This window comes from Enhydra lutris, unplaced genomic scaffold, assembly GCF_002288905.1.
Source record: "Enhydra lutris kenyoni isolate GAN:26980312 unplaced genomic scaffold, ASM228890v2 scaffoldscaffold16, whole genome shotgun sequence".
Lineage (NCBI taxonomy): Eukaryota > Metazoa > Chordata > Mammalia > Carnivora > Mustelidae > Enhydra > Enhydra lutris.
In genome coordinates this window covers 12,618,843-12,644,599 of record NW_019154100.1, presented here as the reverse complement: position 1 = coordinate 12,644,599, position 25,757 = coordinate 12,618,843, and the positions used below count along the sequence as shown (strand labels likewise).

Here is a 25,757-nt window from a genome sequence, read left to right as displayed (position 1 = left end):
TATTTTTATCACTTATAATCCTAAAGCTCAAGCAATAAAAACCAATTCATAAACTTGAGGCTGACAGGTTGCTGAACAGGTTATGTAGTCTTTAAAAAAACAAAAAACAAAAACACAATACTCCTTCAATTCTAAGTAAAACATCAGGTGCCTTTTGTACTCTTTTCATAATTTTGGTAAATTCCACTTCAAAAGTAAAGTCAGAAATAGGTTTGTATTTGTTCTGACTGGTCTGAAAATTCGTATGTGCTAAGAAGTGTGCTAAATGCCACCGAAATGAAAGTAGACTCAATTATCATTTTACCCTACAAGTTACTTTAAATTAAGAATACATGAAAGAATTTATAAATTATGGGCTTTCTGGGAAAATTACTATCAATAATAGATGGTTAAGTGCTAACTGCTCTACAAATAGTATAATAAGAATAAGCATTTCTATACTCAATAATGATACGGACATTAGTAAAAAACCATATGAACTAGTAAGTAAAAATTTTCTCTTTTAAACAATCAAGAAAACTTTGTCTCACCTTGGCACCATATTTGGAATAGTTCATTTCTGTTAGTGTTACTGGTCGTAATTTGTCAATATCTCCAAAGGCTACTCCGGGAACATATAGGGCACATACAATGTGAACCCATCTATGAGGAGAGAAAATATGATTTTGCTATCAAACCCTTTCATAAAATGCCCAAGAGGAAAATAAACATAAAATATGTGCCATCTCAAATAACTACTGAAAGAATTCTATGGTCAGATCTCAGAATCTCACATACCTGAAGAATACGGAATAAGCACAACTGCAATAAGTAGTTTTCTAGCACTTAGCCAAAGTGAAGAGTGAACAACTATAATTGCCCGTTACTTCAATTCACTGCTCTTTGCACTCACCTGTTATTCTTAAATATTTGCACAAAACCACTATTCGAATGAAACAAAACATCATTTTCTTATGCGTGGAAAGGTACTCACATTCATTATTTTAAGCACTGAGAAATAAGGATCTAATTTAAGAACTGTGCAGTAATTCTGCAGTCATTAGGTAAATTGTTCTTCCTTGTTACTTTTTCTAAAAGCTGTTGGAATAGTCCTTCAGAACACTTTAAAACAATTTTTGGTGTTCATCCTGACTTTCTCTCCAGGTTAAAACTGATTCCTGAAGACTGCCCAGAACAGTTGTAATAATAAAAGGAAGTCCTATTTCACTCATCTGTTCACCATACAAACTATGCACTAAAACTTACATGCCCCATGTATTTTTTTTAAGTCTGAATGATGCACAACACTAAACAAAGAATGCTCAAAACTAAAAGGGGAGCTGATTCTAATTTCTTTTTTTTTTTTTTGAAAGTTGCGCTGAAACTTTTGAAATGCATTAGGAACCCCTTCTGTTCATATACAACCACACAATATACGGATCACCGGATTTTGAATTTTAAACAGATCTACAATACTTCTCTAAGAAAGAAGGTAAAAATGAGATAGCAAATCTCTCTTAATCTTGTGACTACATTAATAACAAATTCTGCTTTATCACAGCTTGAGAGGCTATGATGGCTACATGGTTGTGTTTTGTGACACACTATAAATTTTAAAAGATTAAGATTAAGAATCATTTTATAGAGGCACTGGGAAAAACAGTTACAAATCTTTAGAAATTATCTTTTTTATTGAGAAGAAAATCCAAGATTTTGAGATTTTCTTGATAAAATGTTTTAATCCAACTTCCCAAATGCATCCTGTGGAGTTCAATATAAAGATACACATCTTCAACAAGCAGCTGCTTTCTCAATTTAATTTGCGCAGGTTTTTCATGCTCCACTGGTGTATTAAATGCCACTGTACTCTGTAGGAGTTTATCTTTGATAAACCCAACAGCTGGCTGCTTGCTTCATAGTGACCTTCTGAAAATGTTTTAGTACAAGTCATGCAAGTACTACAGATTTAAACTGCCATTTCAGTGTGACTGGCACACAAGTGTATCATTTCCCCAACCACTGATGTGAGGATGTCAACTTGAGTCTTTACTAAAATGCATATCAAACAGCTGAGACAATTTTGTTCCTTTTTAATACCTGTTGTGAATAATTTTTTGTTCATTTGTTTAATTGTACATACTTTAGAACTCTGTAATTAAAACAAATGAAGAAATCAAAAAGGAAAAATCTTTGCTACTTTAACATTCATTCTGGAGCTATGAGGACAGATGTTGACTGGGGAAAGGAAAAAGAAAACAAGCACCACATAAAACCACCAAAAAATGAAGAGTCAAAATTGCCATTCTAGCATGGAAACTAGTAATATATCATTTAAAACATGTATTTTAAAAAAGCAAACTAACTAGATTTATCTAGGACTCACTTAGAATGGGAACTACTTTAATCAATCAAATTCGATTTTGAAATGCTTTGTATCTGTAGTGCCTTTACAACATGTAAAATAAATCCACTTCCACTATGTTATTTTCATTTTTCTTTTATTCATTCAGTAATCAATTACTAAGTGACTCTGAGGAACGGAGCACCACAAAGGCAGTTTGAAAGTTATTATTACTTAACATGAACTACTTGTAGCACAGTGTTAGGCATGAAATCTTTAAGGATTAGAGCTTATCTAATACTTCCCATAATCAGGTAGATAGAAGCTACTTGAGACAGGGTAAAATACTCCTCCTAACGAATGGAATAAAAATTGAATGACAAGAAAAAAAAAAATTGAATGACGGGGCACCTGGGTGGCTCAGTCGTTAAGCATCTGCCTTCAGCTCAGGTCATGATCCCCGGATCCTGGGATTGAGCCCAGCATTGGGCTCCCTGTTTAGTGGGAAGCCTGCTTCTCCCTCTCCTACTCCCCCTGCTTCTCCCTCTCTCACTGTGTCTCTGCCAAATAAATAAATGAAATCTTTAAAAAAAAAAAATTAATGACAAAAAGTACTGATGGTTTCCACACATTAAAGCACATCATTCTCTATGTAGAACGGCTCCCATCAGAATCAGAGGGGAAAAAGTCTAATTAGCCTATGTGATACACAGTTTCAATACCTTTTTCATTCTTTTCCATACTGAAGCTAGAATACTAAATGACTTGTCAAATTTTGTCTTTTTTTTTTTTTGCCTTGAATCAAAGTATATCCAGCTTTAACCATATCCTTCAAACTGTATCAAGACCTATAATTTCCACCATAGCCTATAGATGAATGTGTGCCTCAATGCAAATAAAATGTTCAAATACTATAAAAAGAATTTCTGCCAGGCTGTACCATCAAGGGAAGTTATATACAGGTAAGATCCACAAGAGTCAGTACAAATATTTCTCAGTGAATCTAAATAAAAGGGCCTCTCTTTTCTCCATTCAGAAACAATTTTACAAGTTATTTTGTGGTTTATAATAGCATGAAAAGACAGATACTTTACAGTTTTTCAACAGAACTTTCAACTTATGAACAAGTAAAGAGGTAAAACAAATTCTTTTCCCTAAAAGGAAGCTCTGTGTTTTCCAAAGTTGTCTTACTTATTCACCACGATTTATCACCAAAAATTTCAACTGTCAGGACGAAATAGTTATCAGGAGGAATTTATGCAGCTGGTACTCTATGATCACCTTAAGGAAATGGAATACTGGTAATAGGAAAAGCAACAGAAGCAGCATTAGAAATAAGGAGACATTTATAACTACTTATTATGCTCCAGAAACTGTATTGTTCTATAGGAATCACCTCTTTCCTCTCAAAAGTACTAAGAAAATGGAGGTTTTGAAAGGTTAAATCACATGCCTATAATCCCAGTTATTAAAAAAAGACCAGAACTCAAATATATGCAGTCCAACTTAAAAACCTATACTTTTCGTGCTGTACTAAATTCCCTAATTCTGGGCCCAAATCAGTCCAAACATGAAATAATACTCAGGTCTACGATAGAGACTAAAGATTCATGTCAATACATCAAGTCATTTGTTATGCCTCATATTTTACTTCATCTTTTTGGATGTACAATGAGGAAGAAGAGCTAGGATTTTCAGCCATTTATCCTACACATCAACACACAGGGTTCTCCAAGATTCCATGGTAGGTTCTATGCTATCCCAACAACTTGTATGGCAACATTTCTCAGGGGCCTTTCCACCAACTGAGGGAAATATAAGAAAAATATTTTTGACTTTACTAATGTAACATGTATCAAATTTTAAAGACTATCTTTATTTTGGGATAAAATGTATCCTAACCTTTTCAATGTTAAAATATAGAAAATAATGCTGAAAATTTACATACATTATTTTATCATTCATGTATATTAAATATTTTTAAAAATACTGAAATAGTTCATCACAAAATAAAAAAATCACAAAATAAAAAACAACATCACAAAATAAAAAACTTATTTTAGTACTTCTCTTATATGGGAGAGGATGGGGTACGGGATGGGGAGGTCAGGTAGGTAATGATCCATAAAATATAAGAGGGCAGAAACTACTCTTAAACTACCCAGATGGTAGTCTCTTGGTCAAAAACATGAAAAATGTCAACATAATTATGATGACAATTGCTCAAATGTAGTAATAAAGATGAGTATGAGTGTAGTTAAAAAAAAAAAAAGAAAGAAAAAAAAGAAAAGAAACATAGGTCTTTGTGCCAGTTACCAATTTATTGCCTCTCAGCTCCAAATCCACCTTAAATACCTGCTATGCAATAACGGACAAAATCCCTTCAGCATTTCTCCTTTACAGTGAGCATGATATGAAGCTGTCTTAGTAGAAGTGGTAGAGAGCACAGGAGGAAAGCACTTCGCAGTAGGGATGATGAAGAGCAACTGCCAGGGTTCTGCCCCAGCCACATACGGCAACTACTGACTCTGCGACCTCACCCTAGCCTGAAGATCACTTTTCTATGGCCCTCTTAACAAGGACCCACATACTGCAGACACCACACTGGTGCCCCGGTTCCCTCTCCAGCTTGTGTCTAGACACCCACTTGCCAAGAACTAAAGACCCAGTTCTAACCCAGGCAAACCAGTAAGCATCTCTGCCATCTAAAAGGTTGCAACTACACCTTCTCCATTACCGTCTGAACTCCAGCCTTGGCCGGGGGACTGGGGGGAGGCGGGAGTCTTCCAAGTTTGTCATTCCCTGGATACTCTCCCTCAGCTTTAGGGTATCCTTTAGAGTTCTTTTATATTGCAGTAACTTTTTTTTTTCCTTTTCTTTATTTATTTAAATTCAATTAGCCAACAGGTAGTACATTATTACTTTTTTTTAAATTACTTTTTAATTAACATATAATAGTATTACTTGTTTCAGGGGTACAGGCTGTGATATCACAGTTACTCTTATCATAGCATAATAATTGTGTAAAGTTCCCCTTTAAAACCACTGTAAGGGTTCTGTCTTCTGGTATACTTTTGAAATCAGACAGATCTGGGCTCAAATCTGACTGCTTACCTGCTTATGGCCTTGATCAAATTAAGATTACTTAATGATCTGAGCCTCAGGTACTACACCTATAAAATGGCAAACTTTAGCACCTCTCATTATCTCATTAACGATGATGGGATTAAATGGGATTAAATTAATGGGATTAATGGGATTAAATGGGACTATGGTTATAAAGGCAAATGCAGGTAACCAATAAAGTCTTTCCTCCCTCTTCCCCTGATCTGTAGCCTACTGTTCTTTTACCCTATGCCAAAAAAAGTACAAAGAAACAATCAAGCAAAAGTTTGTAACTGAAAAAAATTAGGATAGTCAGAAGCAGACACATTATAAAGCAGGCATATTAACCCATCAGAATTATGACATCAACCTTCCAGCATCTGTCTCCTTGAAAATTCCATCCTGATTAGGACACAGTTCACAGCTAGGGGAAACACCACATTTACAGGCATCACAAAACCAAGGTTCCGTGGAGTTTTCAGAAGCTGAACTCATAATAGAGTCACTCTCTCCATCAACTCCATAGCAACCTAAAAAAAAAAAAAAAAAATATGATTAAGTAGGTTACTGTTTAACTCATTTATAAAATTACAAAAGAAAAAGGGAATTAGAGAACAAATCTGAAAAATTAATGGTTTATAAGAATGATATTAAAGGGGCGCCTGGGTGGCTCAGTGGGTTAGGCCGCTGCCTTCGGCTCAGGTCATGATCCCAGGGTCCTGGGATCGAGTCCCGCATCGGGCTCGCTGCTCAGCAGGAAGCCTGCTTCCCTTCCTCTCTCTCTGCCTGCTTCTCTGCCTACTTGTGATCTCTCTCTGTCAAATAAATAAATAAAATCTTTAAAAAAAAAAAAAAAAAAAAAAAAAAAGAATGATATTAAAGTCAAAACAGTGAAATAATTTTATAAAAGTATTTTTTCACCTACCATAGTATGTACAATGAAACAAAAATGACCTTTTAAAATAATTTTACATCTATTGGAACAGCATTACGGGAATAGAAAAATGTATAGTTCTTTAAAAGATTACATAAAAACAGGGCGCCTGGGTGGCTCAGTTGGTTGAGCGACTGCCTTTGGCTCAGGTCATGATCCCGGAGTCCTAGGATTGAGTCCCACATCAGGCTCCCAGCTCCATGGGGAGTCTGCTTCTCCCTCTGACCTTCTCCCCTTTCATGCTCTCTCTCACTCTCTCTCTCTCAAATGAATAAATAAAATCTTTAAATAAATAAATAAATAATAAAAGATTACATAAAAATAGAAATTTTCATTAAGGAGAAATGAAATTGCAGCTAGGAACTACTGATTAGTATTTATGGAGCTCCTTTTATAATGGACACTTAAACTTATTTAAGACCATGCTCACACAAAACAAATAGACAATCAAAAAAGTCTCTAACTTTGAAGATGACAGGTAAAACACAAACTCCTATAACCATAAACACAAGTTAAGTATTAGTAAAAGAAAAATACATAAGAAACCCACACAGACATAAATAAAGGTTATAGAACAATTTGAAGTGTTCAGACTAGAGTTAGACAAACTGAGTTCCATTTACAATTGAGCCAACTTCAAGTTCTAGAAGGTATTTGATCTTTTTAAAACATTTATAAGTCTATCTTCTGTAAAAATTTATCGATAACTGAAATTAATGAAAACAGGAGATTTTTCTTTTTCTGTTTAACTCAATATTCTGAGAGAAGTTAAATTATTAGAAAATGTGATAAAAATTTTTAAAGATCCTCATTGCAAACAAACAAGATTAGTTAGTTTTACATTTTAGAATAGGTCATGTTACACTTAACTACCTTTCAATTATTAAGAGCAAAATGTTTCCTTATCAATGCAAATATACATATCTACAATTACAAATTATATTTAAAGTTACTGTTTGCACTTCCAGATTTAAAATTTTTATAAAATCAAAAATATTTTCCTTGATTTTGAGCTTAAAAAGAGTGTATTAGATATCAAACATGTACGCCAATAGGAAATTCAAGCAAAACATCACTGAACATTTTGGTAAGATCAGGTTCTCATTAAAATTCCTGAAACTCAATTTTTTCAATGAACTCAGTGTTGATGAGGCTCTTAGTGTGTGACAAACGAAACTCACTAGAAAGTGATGTCATATCCATTACCACAAATAATTTTTTTTCAGTATTAAAATACCAAGAAGAATGTATTGGCACTGACATAGTACTGATAAATTTGGAACCCAATAAAGGGCAACTGAAAAGTCCAGAAATCATTTCACCCAGACTATAAAAAACCATGACGAATTCTTGATGACTTACACTATGGACTATAAAAATCATGAGTCCTAAATAGTTTTCTTTTCCCTAAATGATGCTTGACACCAAAACTTCATATTACCTAATTTCTCTTTTTCTAAAAAGGAAGACACCATCCTCATGATAAAAATATCCTGAAGAGAAAAAAAATTAATGCATAAATAGAAATAAACTACAATTCTAGGCCCTCATCACCTTTAGGCATGAGCACTTCTCTGATCTCCCAAGACTCATTTATTACTTCTCCAAGATAGGTTGCTTCTACAGATAGCCAAATAAACCAACCACCCCAGGATCTTCTGACCAGGTTTATTCTAAGAGTCTAAGTGCCAAATTCTAAGGGGCATCCAAAGTGACCTCTATAAACTGAAGACATTAAAAACAAACAAAAGGGGTGCCTGAGTGGCTCAGTGGGTTAAAGCCTCTGCCTTTAGCTCAGGTCATGATCCCAGGGTCCTGGGATCAAGCCCCACATCGGGCTCTCTGCTCAGCAGGGAGCCTGCTTCCTCCTCTCTCTCTGCCTGCCTCTCTGCTTACTTGTGATCTCTGTCAAATAAATAAATAAAATCTTTAAAAGAATAAAAATAAAAATAAAAAATAAATAAAAATTAAAAACAAACAAACCAAAAAACACTGTAAGAAACATATGTAAGCAACAATCATCTCTCAAAAGGCTTTACCACACAAGTAGGTTTATGTGCATCCAGTGTAAGATGTGATTATTTGAACTGTTACACACTAAACAATTGGAGCCTAAACTGGAGAGTGTCTTCTCACAAACACCAAAGATACTCAAATTAAAATAAATAAATAAATATATAAATACTGAGTTAAATCACCCAGAGAGAAGAGAACCATATACAACAAGTAAGTAATTTTAAAGTACCAACATTAATTTACTAGATGTCACTAACAGGTTAATAGTCATGTGTAACTATTTAAGTCACACAATGCTACCACTGCCTATAGATTAAAATAGCCTGGTAGGCAGAAAACTAAAAACTTGGTATGCAACTATGACTTACATAAGCTGCCTCAAGCAGATGCCATAATTGTCATCTTCATGCTATTCAAAGGCTTTCTAACAGTGAACCTTAACGTAATCTGACAATCATACAAAAGCTTGCCAAAGAAAAGATTTCAAAGTAGCTATACTATAGTACACAAGATGAGCAAAGAAATCAAAACTTATTAAATTCTTTAATATCATTAAATTGTAGCTGATAGTCATTATCTTCACTTCTGTTTAGGTATATATTTTTTAGATGACAAATCCCAAAATGAAAAGGAAATACAATTTTCTCCTTGGGAGCAGTTATTATTATCACCAATAAAAGAGAATTTTTCAGTAAACACAATAGTAAGCAAAATATCATATTCAAAGAAAAATCACAAAACAAAACAATAAAAATTAATCTGCTATCTCAAAGGTTTATACAATACTACAAGGAAAAAAGTCTATTTTCTTTACAAAATAATGTTCCTTTGAAGTAAATTCTTTCATCTGTATTCACACAAAGTAGGCAATTACCAAAATAACAAAGCCCCTGTGGGGTTATTTTATTCACTTATTTGCCAAAATCAAGGTAAATCACAGCATTTTTTTTTACAATAAAGCAAAATTTCCATTCTACTTTTTAAAGAATATTCTACACACTGGCAAAAATCTGCATAGAGATTAAACCTAAAAACAACCTGAAGAATGATTTTTTTTGAGCAGTTCTCCTAGGAAATCCCTACTTTGTAACCTAGAAGATCAGGATCACGTAAATTCAAAGAGCAGCCAGCAGGTGCCTAAGTATTTCTTCTTCAGCTTCAATGCCCCTGAAAGATGATTCACAGTGTGTTAGGACCTCTATAGAGTTCTTCACTTGCTGTTTTTCCAATACTTCTCCACCATACCTATTTAGTCTTCTGACCTCTAGACCAAAGTTCTAACATGGTATAACCACTCTGATACCTTTTAATTAATGACTAAACACATTTTAAGATCTTTTTATTTCCTCCATGCAAAACAGAATTTAAAGTTCTAGAAAACAATGTTTAGGGGCACCTGGGTGGCTATGGGTTAAGCCTCTGCCTTCGGCTCAGGTCATGATCCCAGGGTCCTAGGATGGAGCCCCACATCAGACTCCCTGCTTGGCAGGGAGCCTGCTTCTCCCTCTCCTTCCCCCAGCTTGTTTTCTCTCTCTCTGTCAAACAAATAAATAAAATCTTTGAAAAAAAAAAAAAAAGGAAAGAAAGAAACCAGCAAGACTAGCTTCCTATTGTGCTTTAGAAAATTTCCCTTTCTCTGGATTAATTTTATATAAAAATTCATTTTGGAACTTAAAAAGTTCCAAAAAAGAGCTAAAGATCCACTGCTGTAATTTTATTTAAAAGGAAAATTCTATAAGCAATGAAAAATAACACAAAGTTACAAAGTACATGAAAGGGTGGAAAAAATATTTGCAAGAATGGAAAATCTCCATAACACATATAGCAGTGAAAGGATTAAAGAATTCCAGTAAATCAATGAGAAAAAGACAAGCAAACTTATTAAGAAATGACAAAGGAAATGCAAGGCAAGTAACAACATAAAATGCAAGTGGCCACAAGATACCAAACTTCACTCATAATAACATGAACGCATATTTTAATCAAGTGATAATTTCCAAAAGATTGAAAGAAAATTTACTAATATGCAGTTATCAAGTATTTTGTACATTGCTGGTAAGAATATCAACAAGTACAGTCTTTCTGAAGATCTTTCTGGCAATTCTGTCTCTTTAAAATTTAAAACATACTTATCTTTAGATTCAGTAATTTCACTTCTAAGAATCGATCCCACAGAAATTATTACATGATTATATATGACACATATCTGTTAGTACTATATACAAGTGAAAAACTTAAAAGAAGAAAAATAAAGACATCGCGGTTGAACTATTCTATAGCTAACTATGTAACATTAAAAAGAATAATATATCCCATTTGTACTCACATGAAAAGAATCTCAATATTAACAGATTAACATATGAGTGAAATAAAGCAAGTACAGGAGGGAAAGTCCCACGGTATTTATCGCATTTATTTAGAGACAGAGACAGAGAGCATGAGCATATGCATATGTGATATGTGTTCATGTATGTACAAGGAAGCCTGCACAAAAGGTCCCCTGGGGAAGGGGCTCTCACTGGCCAAATTTGGACAATTTAGGTATCAGAAAGAGTAATATGGTAATAAATGATAATATCTGAGAGCACAATAACAACTGAAAAGAAAAAAAAGGGAGAAGTTCTCTATAAAACAAATGCTACCTATTAATGTAGAGGAATGACAGAATTAAAAATCCCCATCTTGCAACTACATATATAACTGATTCTGACAGAAACCCTAATACCACTATGCAAAAGGCTATTAGGAAACAGGATATTAACAATGTCTCGAAGTTACTACCTCAGAGATTACTTGTTACTTACCAAAAGAAAAATAAATGGCTTTAAAATGGAGAGTTCTAGGTGACATTATCTTAACTACCACCAAAAATTCAATAAACTGGCATCGTACTTTTTTTGATGTGGTATAATGAGAGGTAAACATCAACATAGTACTTTTGCCAAAAAATGTTTAAACTGAGTCTAGTTATGAGGAAAAAAACAGACAAATCTGATTGAGGGAAATTCTACAAGTTATTCCAAAACCTGGCTTACATTCTTCCACACATGGTCATGAATGACACAAAAAAGACAGAAAATTTGTTTTAGGTTCAAGGAGATTAAGACACAAAAAGCAACGCATAATATGTGAATGGATCCTGGATTGGGATCAGGGCAACACCACTGTGAAAACAGAGGTATAGAGGTCACAAGAAGAGTTTGCACAAGGGTGCCTGTGTGGCTCAGTCAGTTAAGTGAACAAGTCTTGATTTTGCCTGAGGTCATGATCGCAGGGTTGTGGGAAGAAGCCCCACCCCGCTCCATGTTACGCTCAGCACCTGCTTGAGAGTCTCTCTCCTCTCCCTCTCCTTCTACCCCTCCCCCCATGCACGTGCACTCTCTCTTTCCCTCTCTCTCAAATAAAATCTTTAAAAAAAAACCAAAGTTTTCATATTACCAGCCATTAATTTTTTTGAATGTGTTTGTGTATCTGTATGCACACGAGAAAGCAAGACAAGTCTGGAAGAATATACACAAAGTTTAAAGTATGTTTATCTCTAGGTGGTATGATCATGGAAGATGTTTTCCTTAGCTCATTTATACTGATACGTTCTACTATGAAAATGTATTCAAGTAATATGATAAAGTTAAATGAAAAGCATCTGTATGGAGGTTAGAGAGTTGCAAAGAGGGACAAATGTGAATATAGACCAAACTGTGAACAGTAATTTCCTAAGCTACAAAGTAAAAAAAAAAAAAAAGAAAGAAAGAAAAAAGCAGAATTCAGATGAAGGCCAGTAATTCATTGTTCTACTTTATGTACTTTCATATTTGCAACTTCTGTCTTTATATGCTACTTATATTTAATAGGAAATATTTTAATAAAAATGATTTTTCAAATACCTTAATAAGACAAGGCAATGGTAAACACTAATTTAACACCTATACATTTAGGTTATATTTGTGGAACATAAGGAATATGAGAAGAAGGAACAGTGTAAGTGAAAGCCCTCTAATACTGGAAAAGTAAGTCATTCAAATTGGCAGGTTATGAAATCTGAGAGTCCTGCTGTGAGTGTGAACTTTATTCTAAAAGGACAAAATGATTTTAAATAGGGGAATAATATGAACAGATGTGCATTTCAGAAAAATCAGCCCTGCAGACAGTAGGAGAACCGGAGCAAGAAGAAGCGCATCTGTTTAGAAGCTTACACCCTAGCTCCCATCTGCCTCAAGTCTCAACCTTCTATCAGCTTGAACCATTATTTTTTGTGTTCAGAGTTTCATTTTATCTCTTTTTGCCATGTTCCCAACCACTTCTATAAGAAATAAAAAAGTCTAAACTTTTAAAAATTTTATTGTGAGTCTTAGCTGCCTTATACCAGAAAGTATACTTTACTCTTCATTGCCCTGGCTCCTTGCCATGACCTGTACCTGTAGCTCCCTTAAGCTCTAAGATGACAGCCACCTACCCATTCCTTTTCCCTCTCAAATTTTACTTCCTTCTAAACACAATGTCTCTCAAAGAATAACCTTCCCCACCTCCCTGCAAGAAAATCCCAACATACCTTTTAAAACTGTAGATACTAGAGCCCCACCCCAGACCTACTGAATCAGAATCTCTAGGAGTAGTACCCAAGAATCTGTTTTAAACAAGCACCTCAGGGGGTTCTTGGGTGGCGAGTCAGTTAAGCAACTGACTCGATTTCAGCTCAGGTCATGATCTGAGGATCTTGAGATCAAGCCCAGCACTAGGCTCCCCACTCACCAAGGAGTCTGCCTAAGATTCTCTCTCTCCCCTCCCTCTGTCCCCCACCTCACACATGCACACACACGTGTGCTTGCTCTCTCTCTCTCAAATAAATAAATCTTAAAAAAAAAAAAATCAAGTACCCCAGGTAATTCTTTTCCACTATAAAATCTGAGACCACTGGAAGAAACATCAGACAATTAAAGAAATGACCTCTATTCTAAAAACCATTAATATTTATTTTGTATACCACCCAAATATCAGCCACAATCATGGCAGAAACAGAAACATTCAGGAGATTTAGACTCTGACTACATAAAAAACACAGGAATTTGCTAACAAGATATTCACAGATTCCAATCCTTACATAGGTACAGTGGCTTCAATCATTCAAAACTATACCTCTAAACAACTTATTATCTCTAATTCACATAGTTGGCAACAAAATGAGCTAAAGAAAACATCTCCCATGATCATACCACCTAGAGATAAACATACTTTAAACTTTGGTGTGTATTCTTTCAGACTTGTCTTGCTTTCTCATGTACATACAAATATACAACAAAAGTATTTGCTACTGATTATTTACCACAGAATAAAAAACCCACAAATTCATCAAGGTTTTACTTCACATTCTCTTTAAAAAAATAAATTAAGATTATACTCATACAAAATATCTCTAAATTGTCTTACACCCAGGGATGCCTGGGTGGCTCAGTGGATTAAAGCATCTGCATTCAGCTCAGGTCATGATCCCAGGATCCTGGAATCGAGCCCCACATCAGGCTCTCTGCTCAGCAGGGAGCCTGCTTCCTCCTCTCTCTCTGCCTGCCTCTCTGCCTACTTGTGATCTCTGTCTGTCAAATAAATAATCTTTTAAAAAATTGTCTTACACCCATTTCTTTTTTTTTTTTTTTTTCAAAAGATTTTATTTATTTGACAAAGAGAAACACAGCGAGAGAGGGAACACAGAAGGGAGAGTCGGAGAGGGAGAAGCAGGTTCCCGAGGAGCAGGGAGCTTGATGTGTGGCTCAATCCTACGACCCTGGGATCATGACCTGAGTTGAAGGCAGACACTTAACAACTGACCCACCCAGGCGCCCTTGTCTTATACCCATTTCTAAAAAAAAACAAAGTTTATGATTCTGTGCTGAAAATTTTTTTTTAAAGATTTTACTTATTTATTTGACAGAAAGAGAGAGGGAAATCACAAATAGGTAGAGAGGCAGGCAGAGAGAGAGAGGGGGAAGCAGACTCCCTGCTGAGCAGAGAGCCCAATGCGGGGCTTGATCCCAGGACCCTGAGATCATGACCCAAGCCGAAGGCAGAGGCTTTAACCCACTGAGCCACCCAGGTGCCCCTGAAAATATTTTTTACAAGAGTTATATTTTGTTTCCACAAATACAAAGTAATCTCTGCTTCAATGAGCTCATTTAATTTTTTTGTTTCAATTCAATTAGTCATCATTAGTTTCAGATGAAAAGTTCAATAATTCATCAGTTGCATATAACACCCAATGCTCATCACATCACATGCCATCACCCAGGGAACCTGGGTGGCTCAGTGGGTTAATTAAGCAGGCAGAGAGGCAAGCACAGAGGCTTCCCTGTCTCTGCCTGCCTGCCTGCCACTCTTCCTACTTGTGATCTCTATCAAATAAATAAATAAATCTTAAAATAAATAAATAAATAAAGCCCATCACCCAATTACCCCATCTCCCTATCTACCTCCCTTCCAGCAACCCTGTTTGTTTCTTAGAGTTAAGAGTCTCTCATGGTTTGTCTCCCTCTCTGATTACTTTCAATTTAGTTTTCCCTCCCTTCCCCTATGATCCTCTTCACTGCTTATATTCCACATGAGTGAAACCATGTAACTGTCTTTCTCTGACTAGCTTACCGGTTTATTTCACTCAACATAATATCCTCCAGTTGCTCAATAAGCTTATTTTAATGAACAGTAAAATAACACCGAAAAGTAAAGACATAAAAGGAGCCTTGAAAAAGTGATTTCTAAATGCAAAGAAAAGGTTGCATTAACAGACCACAAATGAATTTAATAGTATAAAATGTAGTACAAATCATAAACACCTTAAAATTTCTCAGAACTAAAAACCAGTAAGCTAAATACAATGTATTCAGAAATATATATTTTAGTGCAAGGATTAGCAGCCTATTGTTTGCATATCAAAATGTTAGCTAGGATGCAACAGAAAGTTACTCAAATGAAAGTGCTGAACACTACCAGCAGAAAAGGAGGAGGAGAAGGGACAAAAGCAGAGAAGGAGTGTGTTTATTTTGCAGAATGGACAGTTCCAGCCAAGGAGACACCCAACTAGGTGTTTCCCTGATAGGAGTGTCTTGTCAGGTGTGTTTCACCTGACAGCTTCTTAGGAGAGCCAGTCTGAGCTGGGTTGGAGCTGAGGACCTGCACAAAAGCCCCCTGAATTATAAAGTTATCCTTAGCTCATTATAATACTAAAATCTTCTCCTACGGGTAGAGCTTTCTGCCCTTTTTTGAACATATGATGTATCCATGAGCATCCTGACATATTAAGCATACATAACTGAACCAGAAGTGCCTATATGAGTTCCCTGACCCCGCCCCCAATACACTGAATAAAAGTTTCCTGTACTAACCCCATGGGAAATAGTACTATAAGAGCTATCTCCCTTTCCCTTACTTGTAACAAGAAAAAATTCTTTGTTTTCAAACCTTCCTTGGGTTGTGCTCAGTTTGATATACCAATGAACGCCTTGATATCAGTTACAAAAACGGAATATGCAACTGACTCACAAGCCACCTAGATTTACCAATAAGGTATGATGCACTCAATACACCCACAGCACAGAATCTAGAACTCACTTATAAAACATTATTCTTTGTTTTTATTTTACATGATTTCTTCCCCTATTATATAAAAACAGCAGACATTATATCTGGTATATCCTTCACTTTCCTAGCACCAAATCTTACATTTAAATGTTTACAGAATCAAGGTAACAAAAGAAATTCATTTAAATAGCAGTTAATGTTTACATCAACACCACAGAGAAACTTGTGCTCACCAAATATCTCTCTTCAATCCTCTCTAGGTGGTAAAAAGAGCAACACTAGAGAGACAGAAATGCTGATGGGATCTATGACTGAAAGAAAGTAACAGGCAAGTCCCATGTGTAGGGGTGGGGCATTTAACACAAGAAAAGAACTTTCAATTATTCCGGTGGTTTATGCACATAATAGTAATTGCTATGGTCAACAAAAGGCAAGTCTAAGAGGGGCTCATGCATTAGAGCCCTTTGTCTCTTAGTCCTCAATATAGAGAACTGTGGGATTCCCCAGTAATTCCATTAACCCTTTCTCCTGCTTCATTAGACTCTAACTTTTAAGTTTCTATCTTTGTAACTCTGGGAACCTGATAAAGAATATCAATTGTGTTACTTGGACATATTGCTTATGGTAAAAAGGACCCCACTAGCAGACTGCATCTGAAGTGAGAGTAACAATAAATGGGGATAGGTGGGGGAGAATGACACAGCCCAAAGATGGCTCCCAAAGGACTGTGAGCTGCTTGCTGTAGGGACTACTACAAAGATTCACAAAAAGGAAGGCATGAGGCTGCTTTGGTGGCAAGCTGTGATTTTGTTCTTCTATCCTTCTGAATAAACTGGTGCTAAATGTGCCCAATGATAATCCTGAAAATCTTTAAGTTCAGCTACCATGGTAAGCATTGCAGGGATGCCTCTTTGTATTATCAATGGAGCTAATGTTTTAATAGGTGTATGAAATATCTTGGGATCTTCTTAAAACATAGATTCTGATTCAGAAGGACATGGTCTGTGATTCAGTATTTCTGACAAGCTCCCAGGTTATATAGATGCTACTACTTAATGCTGTGGATCCATGGACCGTACTCTGAGTAGTGACACTTAAAAAAAAAATTACTGAAATAGGTAAGAGTGACATTTTAATTTAAATACTATGAGCTCTGGGGGCACCTGGGGAGTGCAGTCAGTTGAGCCTCCAACTCTTGGTTTTGGGTTGGGTCTTATGATCTGAGTCCTGAGATGGAGCCTCTGGTACCTTACATCAGGCTCCGCACTCAGTCAAGAGTTAGCTTGGGACCCTCTCTCCCTCTCCCTCACCCCCTCCTGCTCATGTGTGCACACGCTCACTCTCCCAAAATAGATGGATAAATCTTTTAAAAATAAGTAAATACTGTGAGTTGTGGAGCATTTTTTAAAACTTATTTATCGGGCGCCTGGGTGGCTCAGTGGGTTAAGCCGCTGCCTTCGGCTCAGGTCATGATCTCAGGGTCCTGGGATCGAGTCCCGCATCGGGCTCTCTGCTCAGCAGGGAGCCTGCTTCCCTCTCTCTCTCTGCCTGCCTCTCTGTCTACTCGTGATCTCTCTCTGTCAAATAAATAAAATAAAAAATCTTTAAAAAAAAAATAAAATAAAAAAAAATAAAACTTATTTATCTACTTACCACTTAAGATGCAGCGAGAGTTCAGTTATATAGGGATAAAGTCCTTAAAAATTCTAATAATTGGGGCGCCTGGGTGGCTCAGTGGGTTAAAGCCTCTGCCTTCGGCTCAGGTCATGATCTCAGGGTCCTGGGATCGAGCCCCACATTGGGCTCTCTGCTGAGCGGGGAGCCTGTTTCCTCCTCTCTCTCTCTCTCTCTGCCTGCCTCTCTGCCTGCTTGTGATTTCTCTCTCTGTGTGTCAAATAAATAAAATCTTTAAAAAAAAAATTCTAATAATTAAGCAGTCATGAAAGCTCTGATTGGGACAGTGAAGAACTGACACTTCTAAAAAGCTGCTGACCCCATTTTAGAGAAAAAAAAAAAGAAAACTAAAAATTAAAGAGGACTAAGAAGATGGTACACCTCGAAAGAGACAAAAGAACAAAATATCTAAATTATTTGGACCAAGTCACATGTCACTGCTATTTTTTCAAACCAGGATTTAATTAACATGGGCTTGCAACTATGTGAGGACCCAAAAAGGGACCAAAAAATATCTATACTGATCAGTCTGCACATTACTATGCTAAGAATTACCATCATTACTCTTCCCCAGAGGAGAAAATCAACCATTTAACCAATGAATATTAAGCAGGGTTTTTTTGTTTTGTTTTTATTTTTGTTTTTCTATTAGTAGATTCAACTGATCTAAAGCTAATGGAAGATGAAAAATTCTTCACAGATCTATTAATCAATATAATTTCTTGCTGCTACTACCCAAGTATTGTCCAAAAAAACTTAAATAGAGAGGAGTATTTCCATACCAAAACTACCCCTTCTCAAACATACTACTCAGTGATATCTGATAAAGGAATCTTTTTAGACTAGCCAGATAAAAATAACCTACAGGAAATTAAGTTAAAAAGGAAAAATGTATTTATGTAATGCATTTATGGAAAATACATTAATGTTTATTAACACTTCTTCCCTTCGGGTGCCTGGGTGGCTCAGTCTGTTAAGTGTCTGCCTTCAGCTTGGGTCATGATCTCTGGGTCCTGGGATGGAGCCAGAGTCAGGCTCCCTGCTCAACAGGGAGTCTGCTTCTCCCTCTCCCTTTGCCCCTCCTCCCCACTAGTACACGGAAGCACACAGTGGCTTGAGGTCTCAAAAAAGTAAAATCTTTTTTTTTTTTTTTTTTTTTTTATAAAGATTTTTTATTTATTTGTCAGAGAGAGAGAGTACACACAAGCAGGCAGAGAGGCAGGCAGAGAGAGAGGAGGAAGCAGGCTCCCTGCCGAGCAAGGAGCCCGATGCGGGACTCGATCCCAGGACCCCAGGATCATGACCTGAGCCGAAGGCAGTGGCTTAACCCACTGAGCCACCCAGGCATCCCAAAAGTAAAATCTTTTAAAAAAAAAACTAACACTTCTCCCCAAACCAAAATAGATATTAAAACTCACTAAAACTAGGAATTTTTCAAGCTACTAGTTCTAACTCTACTAAGAAACCAAGAAAAAAGAGAATTATATAATCACAATTACACAACAGAAACTCCAAGATTAACAAAAGAAATGGGATATTATGCTAGAGGGGAAAAGCTGTAACTTTTTTTTTAAAAAAACTCTCAAGATTTATGTTTTACTTTTGATTTATACTTTGCACTTTAAATTTATCTGAAGTTCACAGAATTCACAATACTACCAACAAAGCAATTATACCACAACATAAAGATTTATCTAAAGATGTAGAAAAATGTTCAAGTTCCCCATCTAGTTTTCCTTATTTATTCATTCCACATATTAGCTGCCTCTCAAAAAACTTACAAAGCTTCACACTCAAGAGCATTAATTTTCCTTTCCTGTCTTCCCTTTTTCCTTCTCCCATAACAGAAATTCTAATGAGTCAGTCTTCGAAGAAAAACGAGCAATCATTAGCAAATGCTCAAAAACATTTGGAACTTAAACTGCCATCAGAGCCAGTTAAATGAATTATGCAAGAAAATATGATACACGACTTTACAGACACAACTTGGTTCTGACTTAAGTGGAATTACCACTCAGCTTGATCATCTTATTTGTCTACCTTGACTCAGAAAGACTTTCTGGCTGTTTCTAAAAAAATCAGAGCTACCTTAAAAATAAGGTAGATTTGCCATTACTGAGGCTATTCACCTGAAGTAAAGATCCCATTATGAATCTTAAATAGCTCTACGCATGTTAAGGGTACTAACAGGGTACCCTTCCAGAAATCTACATTTGTGTGAACAATGAATCTACTGGGAAAGAACTCGTACTAAGAATCCAAGGTGCACACGTCTGAATCAAAGACAACGGAACCCAAGAAGAAGGCTCACTCTGAATTGTACATGGCAATTGTTCCTGGTGGACTCAGGGCTGAATTTTAAAGGCAGGCATTTAGAAAAGTAATTCCTTTACTACTAAAGCTGTGAGACCACAAGGCCTCAGCAGCCTGAGCACCAACACCAAGAGACGACATCCTCAAAATAGATGGGGAATTCTACATTCAAGTACCTTCAGAGAAAATGCAACTGACAAAAATGAGTAAGTGGTTAGGGAAAGGACCGTGGTAAAAAAGAAACTGTAGGCTTTACCAGCAGGGGGCAGACCTATTCAACTCCAGCAGAAGCCTCAGGAAAAACTACTGCTGCCAGCACTTCAAGAGAAGTTTGAAATCCAAAACGTATAAAAATAAAATCTCCCCGTTTTTAAATATTAGGAACCAATTCAGTTCCTTAAAACCACTGTGTTGGCCTTCAAAAACATATGCATGGTCAAAGGGATGACCTATGAAGTAGAGATAGTGCTTTCAGCATGATAAGTCAACATTAATAGCCCTGGTCATGTCTGCAACACACATCAGCAATGACATTTATGGATATAAGCAATAGTAACATATTTGTGATCAACAGTGGTGATGAATACAACAAACACATCAGCAGCACAGCAGCTGCTTTTCATGTTTACCTCTTCTGCACCTGCTCTGAGGAATCTGAACCATGCCTAGAGAAAACAAAACAAAACAAAACAAAAAAACAAAACAAAACAAAAAAACCCACCCCAAACATATACACAACCATGTTGACTCGTCTGTTTAATTCATTATCACTAATCACAAGTGGTCCTTTATAGCTGTCAGTAAAACATATATATGTTTTATATATATATATATATATACACACACACACACACACATGCACACAGTGTTATGCCAATATTTCCCTAATCCACTTCATTCTCCCAAATAACTATTTTATACCAACCTCTGTTCCCAAATCTCCCAACATCTATCTCCCCCATCTCCACTCTACTAATGACTTTCCTTCCCATTTCACCAAGAAAACAAGAAGCATTAAAAATAAGTTGCACATGCTCTGACCACTACATCTAACAACCTACCTACGTCTGTATCCATATATCCTTTCCCCTCTGCTTACTATGGCTACTCATATTTACGCAATCTCTTCACCTGATGCTGGATCCCATCCCCTCTAGCCTTGTATTCAAAGTCCTAGCTCCAGCAACTGCTTCCTTTTCTCTCCTTACATCAATTGTCCACTCTCTTTCCACTGGTCACCCCCCATGTTAGTACTATACTAACACGCTATTTAATCTCTGTATCTGTGATAGGCAGCCTCTAAGATGGTCCCCAATGATCAGTGCTCCTTGTATTAATCATCTTAGAATGTGCCCTCCTACATTTAAGTAGGATTGTTCTGTGTGAAGAATATGCAGAAATTATAGTATATATTTCCAAATTAGGCTGTAAAAGACACTAGCTCTCTCATATGACTGCTTCTAACCCTTTCTCTCTCTGATCACTCATTCTGAAGCCAGCTGTCCTGTCACGAGAATACCCAGGCCCACATGGTGAGGAACTCAGATCTCCAGCCAAGAGCCACCAAATAACAGAAGCCTATCTGTAACTACATAAGCAAGCTGGGAAGTAGATCCTCCAGCTCCAGTTAAGTCTTGCAATGACTATAGTTCAGGCCAACAGCTATGACTGGAACTTCATGGGAGACCCTAGACAGAATCACCCAACTAACAGTTCCAGCAGATGCTTGACCACTAGAAACCGTGTGAAGTAAAAATGTTTGTTGTTTTAAACTGATACATTGTGGGATAGTTTGTTATACAGTAAAAGATAACTAAAAGCATCTAAAATAAGAAGAAATAAACCCTTCCTCAACTCCACATCCCTGTAGCTAAGGTCCCATCTTGCTGCTTCCGTTTATATAAAAATTCATTGTAGGGATTGCATTTAGTCACTATCTTCACTTTCCTTCTTCCATTCCCACCTGAACTCTCTTGAAATAAGAAATGACATTCATGTTACTAAGTTCAATGGTAAACTCTCAATTGTAATGGTGTTTTGTTCTGCTTGAGAATATTCATTTTGCTACAGAAAAACAAAATGAGACAGATGAAATGTGCATGTACAGATAAAAAGCAGGTATGTATTAAACATGGACAGAAAAAAGACAGAAAGACCAAGAAACATTTAACATTCTTGAAGCACCTAGTTACTACATATACAGAAGACACAGAAGAATAAGAATATACTAAATGTACATGAGACATGAAGAACACAATATTCATGAGATCTCAGTATGGCCACCCATCAGTTATACCTATTCTAGCTCCATGAGTCCACAGCCCAAGAAACATAAAACCCATAACTATTCTGTAGGTTAACTGGAGAACTAAAGCATACTTGTCTCTGGATCTGTCCAAGAGTATGTGTGTTTGGCCCAGGGTAGTGCCCACGTGGGCTCTGGTCCTCAGAACCATACTACCAGCTGCGAAGGCTGAAAAGGCAGAGAGAGAGGTAAGACATACAATACAAACTCTGTGTACCCCAGGATTCAGGTGATCCTTCCACCAACTTGTACTCTATCATAAGCATGTTAACTAATTTCGTATTTTTCCCTTTGCTTTTTTCCATGTATTTTATTTTACACTTATTTAATAAGCCATGTAATTAAAGCATCTTGTCCATGAACCTTTTTCCCTATAACTTTTGGGATGGCTTGCCTGGTAGTGTACTTGGGAGTCTACCACTGCATTAGGATAAGTGGCCACATGACATAGGTCTTTATCTGACTCAAGAAACAAAATATGACAGTTACTCACTTTCTCTGTTTGAAACATTTTCCTTACTTAGCCTCTGGGTCATTACTCCTGGTTCTCCTCCTGTCCCACTGGCAATGCGATTCCCATCTCCTCTGAAGTGCTAGAACCACTTTACTACTCCCTAGATAGCATATCCAATTTCACAGCTTTATATAACATCTACAGGCGATGAGTCCCAAATTTTTATCTCTAGTTCCAACATTTTGCCTAATTTTACCTATTTTACCTATCTCAAAACGTTTTCCTCACTTGCATCATTGCAATGGTCTCTGAAATGATTTCCCTGATTCCCAACTTAGACCCACTTCAGTCTACTTCCAACCCAGCAATCAGAGTGATCCTTCCCAAACATAAATCTGATCATATTAACCCGCTGCCCAAAACTCATAGGTCTTACCACATCCATCAGAATCAAATCGAAAATCTATGACCTGCAAGGCCTACCTGGTTCGCTCTCATCTTTACCCCCACCACTCACCAGCTTGCTCACTTAATTCCTGCCATGACATAAACACTCCAACTGTGTTCCAACTTCAAGATCTTTACACTTCCTACTCCTTCTTCCTAGGGTGCTCTTTCCCCAAAGAGTTGCATGACTCGCTTCCTAACATCCTTCAGGTCACTGCTCAATATCACCTTATTAGAGGGGATTTTCCTCTTCACCTTGCATAAATACAAACTCCCACCTGTCCACTCCTCCCTGCAAATCCATAGCATTTCCAATTCTCTTTGTCCTGCCTTATTTTTCTTCATAGTTCAGACTATCACCTGATATGTATGTATGTATATATATGTAAACATACATATATATAATCATTTATTGTTTTATTTTTTTCATTGCCTGTCTTACTAGATATTAACCTCCATGAGGTCAGCAATTTCTATATTGTTTATTTTACTTTATTTTACTTTACTTGTCTAAAATCTACAGAATGCCTAGCATATAGAAGGTACTCAACAAATATTACTGAAAAGACTAAATGAATAAGTAACAATAATAGGAGACATTTCCATTGTGAGCCTTAGCAGCAAGGAATGGCAGCTTTATATGAAGGCAAGAAGGTACTGGCTAAAGAAACATAGGCCCTGCAAGTCCCATAAGCCCAGCAGACTCCAAGAACTATTGAGAGAAGGGCTGTAATACCAAAAGAGCAGGTAAGGACAAGGCCATAGAAAAATTCTTTTGTGGTAATCACAGCCCTGCAGGAAAAAATTAACTGACAGAAAGAAATAATTTTACCACAGAGAAACCTGGAAGATACCCTCTCAACCAAGTGATGAAAATAACATCACCAACGATGGGAAAAGTAAGTACTATATGCTTCTTAATATGATAAACTGAAAACACAACATAACTTCTATGGCATTTCTGCCAAAAGCATGTCACCTGAGGGGCGCCTGGGTGGCTCAGTGGGTTAAAGCCTCTACCTTCGGCTCAGGCCATGATCCTGGGGTCCTGGGATTGAGCCCCATGGCGGGTTCTCTGCTCAGCAGGGAGCCTGCTTCCCTTCCTCTCTCTCTCTCTCTGCCTGCCTCTCTGCCTACTTGTGATCTCTGTCAAATAAATAAATAAAATCTTTAAAAAAAAAAAAAAAAAAGCACATGTCACCTGAATCTAACCATGAGGAAAAAAAAAAAAAAGATAAAATTAGTATTAAGGACATTCTGTAAATGAACTGGCCTGTATTCTTCAAAAATGCCAATGGCATGAAACACAAGGTCTCAAGAAATGTTCCAGATTAAAGGTAACCAAATAAGACATAATGACTGAATGTAATGCATAATCCTGGATTTTACTTTGCTAGAACAGACATTACAGGGATGATTGGCAAAATTGAACATAGTCCGTAGGTTAGATAGAATTCAATCAATGCTTAGTTCCTGACTTTGATAATTATATGGTTATATAAGAAAAAGCCCTTGTTAATACACACTCAGGTATTTAGTAGTAAAGGGAGATGCTATGTCTACAGTTTATTCCCATAGAGTTGAAAACAAAATTGTTGTATCAGAGAATATAAAACAGCAAAATGTTACCATATGGGAAATCTGAGTGAAGAGTATATGGAAATTCTTTATAATACTCTTAAAGGTTTTCTGTAAGTCAGAAATTACGTCAAAATGAAAAAAAAAAATTAAGTGAAAAAACAAGCAAAAGAAATAACAAAAAAGACTCAAAAATAACTGGAAAAATATTTTCCATATATTATAGTAGCTATTTCAGATTTTAAAAGATAATCTCTCTACACAAGTTTAAAATTAAAAATTATAACCGTGAAACAAAAACTGTATATCACTAGATTCAGAATGTGATTTTTTTTTTAATATTTTATTTATTTTTTGACAGACAGAGATCACAAGCAGGCAGAAAGGCAGAAAGAGAGAGGAGGGAAGCAGGCTCCCTGCTGAGCAGAGAGCCCGATGCGGAGCTCAATCCCAGGATCCTGGGATCATGACCTGAGCTGAAGGCAGAGGCCCAACCCACTGAGCCACCCAGGCGCCCAGAATGTGATTTTTTAAATAACATATTCTACCACACTAACATACTACATTTTTTCCTATATCTAAATTTCATTTAAAAACGAGAAACAAATGCCAGGAAGAAAATTATCATAACACTGACCTTCAAAGAAATACTGTGATTTCCATGTAATAGTATTTCTATTTCAGTTATTTAAAAACACATGTTAAATTAACATAATCTGAAAAATGATACTTTGAGGATTCAATATGTCCTACTTCAATTGAAAAACTGTGAAGTACTACAGAAAAACCTTAGAACAGTACAAATGCAAAAGAGTTGATTTTACTTATTTTAATGCAGTGTCAATTAGCTGTTTCAAAAAGGAGATAATACAAAGCAAAATTACCTTCATGGACTGTAATGCCACAATTGTCACACTGAATTATTTCATCAGCATCCTCGCTATTATCTCCAAGACAAACACAGCAAATCAGAATGTGGTCCATTTTTTGAGAACTCCAGTTTTGACTCTTCTCAAGAATCAGCGAGTCCTAATATTAAAACATATCA

General features: G+C 36.4%; 1 protein-coding gene across 4 annotated transcripts in view; it reads right to left on the bottom strand.

Annotated features, from left to right (window-relative positions):
* Positions 1-25,757, bottom strand: part of LOC111147237 (PHD finger protein 14) — a 232,980-nt gene that overhangs the window by 170,004 nt on the left and 37,219 nt on the right. For all 4 annotated transcript variants that reach the window (XR_002640604.1, XR_002640605.1, XM_022503156.1 and 1 more), the window contains 3 exons: positions 25,594-25,738; positions 5,796-5,955; positions 531-642 (listed from right to left, as the gene is read on the bottom strand). Coding sequence is in view for 2 of the 4 variants with exons in the window: in XM_022503156.1 (XP_022358864.1) it covers positions 531-642; positions 5,796-5,955; positions 25,594-25,738 (417 nt within the window). In the remaining 2 variants the exon portion in view is untranslated. The remainder of the gene's footprint in view (positions 1-530; positions 643-5,795; positions 5,956-25,593; positions 25,739-25,757) is intronic.